General features: G+C 39.9%; 1 protein-coding gene across 1 annotated transcript; it reads left to right on the top strand.

The window, feature by feature from the left end:
• Nucleotides 1-331: 331 nt before the first annotated feature.
• Nucleotides 332-4,644, top strand: LOC140240502 (uncharacterized). The gene is made up of 7 exons (XM_072320273.1): nucleotides 332-622; nucleotides 1,156-1,221; nucleotides 1,634-1,696; nucleotides 1,919-1,981; nucleotides 2,167-2,229; nucleotides 2,409-2,936; nucleotides 3,734-4,644. Exons 1-7 carry the CDS (start codon nucleotides 332-334, stop codon nucleotides 3,932-3,934), a joined length of 1,275 nt encoding a protein of 424 aa, XP_072176374.1. The 3' UTR covers nucleotides 3,935-4,644.
• The last annotated feature ends 444 nt before the right edge of the window (nucleotides 4,645-5,088 follow it).

Here is a 5,088-nt window from a genome sequence, read left to right as displayed (position 1 = left end):
TAGTACATTGTTGAGGTTCAGACTGATATCACAAGAAAATTCTTTGTCTTTTCCCCCTTCTTGTTTAATAGGGCATGTCACTGCTTATCTTATTCGTTCTTAACGGTATCCAGAAAGCGTTATAATACAATTCCTTTTTTGTCTAGACTGTTTTATACAACACCTCAGAATGATGTCGAATTGTGATTGGCCAAGAACATGTCACATGACATTCAATAGAAAATACCTATCAAACTCATTGAGAGTGACAGCCATTCAATAGGCCCCTGGCATGGGCCTATTGCATGGCTCGAAGGTACTATAGCACGGCTTCGCGGGGGGCTACTAATGCATGGCCGCTCACAGAGTTCTGTCTGTGGCTCACACCCGGCTCACACCCACCCGTAGCAAAGCGCCGGCAAACTACATGTACATTGTACGTGCTGGCCGGCTGCGCTGCGCTGCCGGTAAGTCTCACATACCAGGCGCGGCGGAGTACTGCAACGTTAACGTGTACGCGCAGCTACTTTACCTAGCTAGTTGCATGTATCGCGGCCTTTACACCTACTGCTGTGTTTTTACTTTTGACTCTGATCTACTATACGTGGACCACAGTGATCCCAAAATCAAGACTTCATTTCAAGTTGAGAAACCGTAATTTGATTATTTTTCTGTGTTTTTATACAAAATCATTTTCGGAAATAGACAAAGTCTAACTGCTAGACCTACCACTAGATCTACCGACATCTCAGATCGGCCTAACAGTCAGGCCTAACTCGATCTAACGTAAGCGTATAATGGGTATAGACCCTGCGGAGTTTGTGATTCCTGTGACTGTGTGGTCGAATCGTGACGAGTGCTTGAAAGCAGTACACAGGGTGGTTTACAATTCTCTGCCTGATTGTTACATTTATTTTTGGGCCTTCCTGAGTTGGCGGTCACTAATTTAGTACTGTGATTGTGGACAAGGTGTTGTATAAAACGAATAATTTATGATTTTGTTCGTGCATTGGGGCACGTAATACCGCACTCGGCGCGAGATTCGCCACTGGTCTATTCAACGCGGCGCTAAGCGCCTTGTTGAATAGACCAGTGGCTTATCTCGCGCCTCGTGCGATATTCGTGCCCTATGCACTCACATATAATGATCAAAAAATATTATTTTGCTTCATACAGGCTGCTCCCGACCATAATGCTAATGCTGAAGTTATAGCAGCAACCTTCCTTGATGGTGTTCTTGAGGTAAATAATTATTAAATGCTTACTCTATGAAAACAAACATAGATTTTAAGTTTCGAATAGTACTGGTAGTCTTTCCATGACAAATTGGTGTTGATGATAACCACCAGACAACATAATTTATCTTGGGGTTTTCTGTGACAAATAACCAATAAGGCATATATCCAGCTGTATAAGTTTAGTTAACATTCGCTTCCTACTTTTCTTTTGCCACAATATCAATTTGTATGTCATTTCATTATCATATTTGCTATACTGCCTTCTGTGGGAAATATGCAGAAAAGAATATCAATTTGTCTGTCATTTCATTATCATATTTGCTATACTGCGTTCTGCGGGAAATATGCAGACACAAAGTCATTGTCAATGATCGCTGAGTACAGATCTTTTGTGTCTTTTGTAACACACTTTTCAGGAGGTTGGTGAAGAGATCGAATTGAAAGCAAAGTCAAAGACCATCATACAGAATGTGTACAAGGTAAGTAACGATCAGAGACTGAAAATAATTTCACTCTCAAATTTCCTGTGGGTAAGAGGAAATCATGTTTATTTCAAAACCCTTCAAACCAAGTTATCAATTGATGATGTGTGAAAACTCCATTGTATCATATCTCACTTTTACAGTATGACTATGTTTTCTTCTGTCATTTACATTCTCATGAACAAAATGTTACATCAATTTTTTATCATATTTCTCCAGGCTGTTCAGATACGCCTAGACGCCGAGGACTCGGCATCAAGCTTCTTTGAAGACATTCTAAAGGTAAGGAGAACTTTTCTTTTGAAGGAAAGCCTATAAAGGACATTGTACCCGAAACCTATATGATGATAACAACCAGATGAGGAATATTATATACATATTTTTTTTTCTTCAAATGGTGCTCCTTCATGCTGTCGCTGGTATAACGAATGGTTATGTTAAAACTTTGGTCCTTCTTTGTTTTGCAGGAGGTGGGCAAAGTGTCAGATCTGAACTCTCGAGCAAAGACGATCGTACAGAATGTATACAAAGTAAGCTATCATCATTCTGTCAGCCCTTTCCCTCCTAATCAATTTGTCATGACTGTAAGTTGTTCATGTCGTCTATATTGTGTCTAGGTATTCGATTTTGAATATTAAAGAACTACTTTTGCTATAAAACTGCTAAACATATCATCGTCCCTGCCATTTTATTTCTCTTTTCCATGCAGAATGTTGGCAAGGAGATCACCCAAAACGTGCAGCCAAACGTTCTGTTGCCGATGGGCGATAAGCCAAAATGGAACAAGACTACCGGGAAGGGGCCACACACCATTCCACTGCCACCATCGTCGATTGTTCTGCATCCAACTCCTCCTCCTCTTACCTACCAAGATGTCAAAAACCTCGAAAAAGTGGCACTCCAAAAAATTGTGAATGGAGAGGGGATACATTTCCCTCCTCCGTACCTCCCTCCATCGCTGGCAGCAAACATCGAAAAGTTTGGCGGACACCTCTCCAGAGTTTCACCGCCTCCTCACCCAGTGGTGCGGGCAGATCCACCTCTTCTCGCCAATGCCAACAGAGGAGCTACCGTCTCAGCCAGGGTTCCTCTTCATTCTTCCTCTCCTTTACAAGTGAATCCTCCTCCCCTTCGTCTTCTGCCAGACGAGGTTCCATGGACAATGGAGGCACGAGAGGTCCGACAGAGCATTTCTGAGGTCCCAACAAACTCACCTCCTCGGCATGACAACCAACAGGTAATAAGATAAGTCATTATACAGTGTTGATCTGTAGTATAATTTGTCAATTTTATAGTTTATAGGCCTACGTCTCTAAACAACAACGTATATTTTGGTTTGTAAGGCTTTTGGACTTTATTGTCCTCGTATCGTTTTTAATATCACTCCGAAAATGTTAGTATGATATGTTTCTGATGAAATTCAATTCAAATACGTGTCCATTCTTCCAGTCTTCATTGCGACAACGTTCGCTGAAACATTCGGTTTCTGGTTGTTTGGCTGATTATTCAAATTCATGAAATTCTTCTGTCGAGATGTTTTCATTGCAACTGAGTGCTCTAAGGCAATTTGTCAATCAGTTGCAATGTTGGTTGATTGTTTTAAGTAAAAGTACACCCGCCAAGTTCCTGTGCTCTTTTTTCTTCTCCATACTTTGCAATTTTATAGTTCTGTTTATATGACATTACAAAAATGTATTATTGCTTCTGATGTACGTCCATTATCCTTTACTTTTCTGTCACGTGACTCATTGCCTCTTCTCGTCTCTCCATTATTTCATTGCACATGCAGTTGACCGGTTTCTTTCAGGGGTTCAATTTCAAAAAGAATAAAGAAAAAAAAAACAGCTTCATTTTTGTACTGTGGATTGTGATTGCCAAGATGATGGTATATCTTCGAGATCTGTATTTCCACCTGGTGTTAATTCTGTTAAAAAAGATATCGTTTAACTTCAATTGATGTTAAGATAGACACCGTAGTCTTCTAAAAATGCTTGGCATCAGATGCAATTTTCTGCGATCTTTGTCTCTATGCAGGCTTCTTATGGTTCTCAGTGGGGGTGTCCTCCTACCAGCGGTTCGGGCAGCAGCAGCATCAGGAGAGACCAAAGCAGGCTGCTCCACCAGCACAGGAATCTGCGTCTACCATCACCAAGGCCACACCCACCAATGATGCGGCAACACTGGGAGCATGGCATATATCGCCCTCCTGACCGGAATAGAGACTTCACTCACTAAAATGACAAAATGACCAATGATGGACTTTCATGGAAAGCCGTGCAATATTAATACAACCAAAGGATGTATGCCTCAATCACATTCCCTTTGTCAGCTCGATCCTCAAGTCTAACTTATTTTGTAAAAGGAGTTGAATGTTTCTGATTCGTGCAGTAATCCAAAATGGTTGAATATGAAAATAAAATTGAAATAAGACCCAATGAACGAAGAGAGCCGAGGATAACATCTCGGCAAAAATAAAAAACAAGAAAAAAAACAACACAAGCAAACAAGGGGGGTAAATTTCAACTCAGAAAAAGATGCGGATAACGATACGGATATAAAAAGAGTTATATACAGTGCACTATTCATTGTGGGGGAATCAGAAAAAAAAATAACAATATTAACTCTATTGGTTTCATAGGCCAGTCAAAGTGATTCAGAACACGATATTGCTGCCAATACAAGGAAATACAATCATATCATTATAATTATTATCATGTTAAACGGAAAAAAAAAATATCTGATAAATGGTGACTGTGACAAACTGTATATAGGCATCAATATATAAAGAGGACGTTATCATTGAAAATAAAACAACGGAAGTGCTCACATGCAAATGATGAGAACAATTACCTTGCATATAATGTATATAGTAAAACGTTTATTTTCTGAATAAAACTTTAAAAAAATACCATGTATGTTACTTTCTTTCATTCTCGGCGTTTTGAAGGGGCTGGAAAGCAAGCTCTTTTTGAGTAGGGTCCAAAGTTCAGCCAATCGATTATTGCAGCCGTTTATTTACTTTCTTCCCTTCTTTCTTTTCAATTGGGGATGTTGTCTCAATAAGAAAGCATGTTGTATTTCCTTCTTTTTTTTTTGGCACGGAAATGATGCTAGATGTCAATGAAATCGAATAACCTGATCTGATTAAAATTCTGGCTGAATAACAGACCGGGGGAAAACACACACTTAATGACCTTTAAGCCAGGTATTCACTCCTCCGTTGATTTCTCCCATAAGGAACAGAATCAATAATGATCTGCCTAGTGCGGATGTGCATTGACCTTTGGAGGGGATGTGTAACAATACACTAGTCATTTACGTCGCAACTAGCCGATCTGTTGCTTATAATAACCCGTATGTTAGCTGCAATAAAAAGAATAACAAGGAGG

Source organism: Diadema setosum, chromosome 17 (genome assembly GCF_964275005.1).
Source record: "Diadema setosum chromosome 17, eeDiaSeto1, whole genome shotgun sequence".
NCBI classification, from domain to species: Eukaryota; Metazoa; Echinodermata; class Echinoidea; order Diadematoida; family Diadematidae; genus Diadema; species Diadema setosum.
Note: the sequence above shows the minus strand (reverse complement) of the source record. Positions and strands in the feature narration are given on the sequence as shown.

What these genes read in the sequence shown, in the direction of transcription:
- LOC140240502 (XM_072320273.1), top strand. Translation starts at nt 332, where the DNA reads ATGGCCGCTCACAGAGTTCTGTCTGTGGCTCACACCCGGCTCACACCC. An exon ending in TCTTTGAAGACATTCTAAAG is followed by an intron (nt 1,982 to 2,166) that starts GTAAGGAGAACT and finishes TTTGTTTTGCAG; the next exon opens with GAGGTGGGCAAAGTGTCAGA. An exon ending in TCGTACAGAATGTATACAAA is followed by an intron (nt 2,230 to 2,408) that starts GTAAGCTATCAT and finishes TTTTCCATGCAG; the next exon opens with AATGTTGGCAAGGAGATCAC.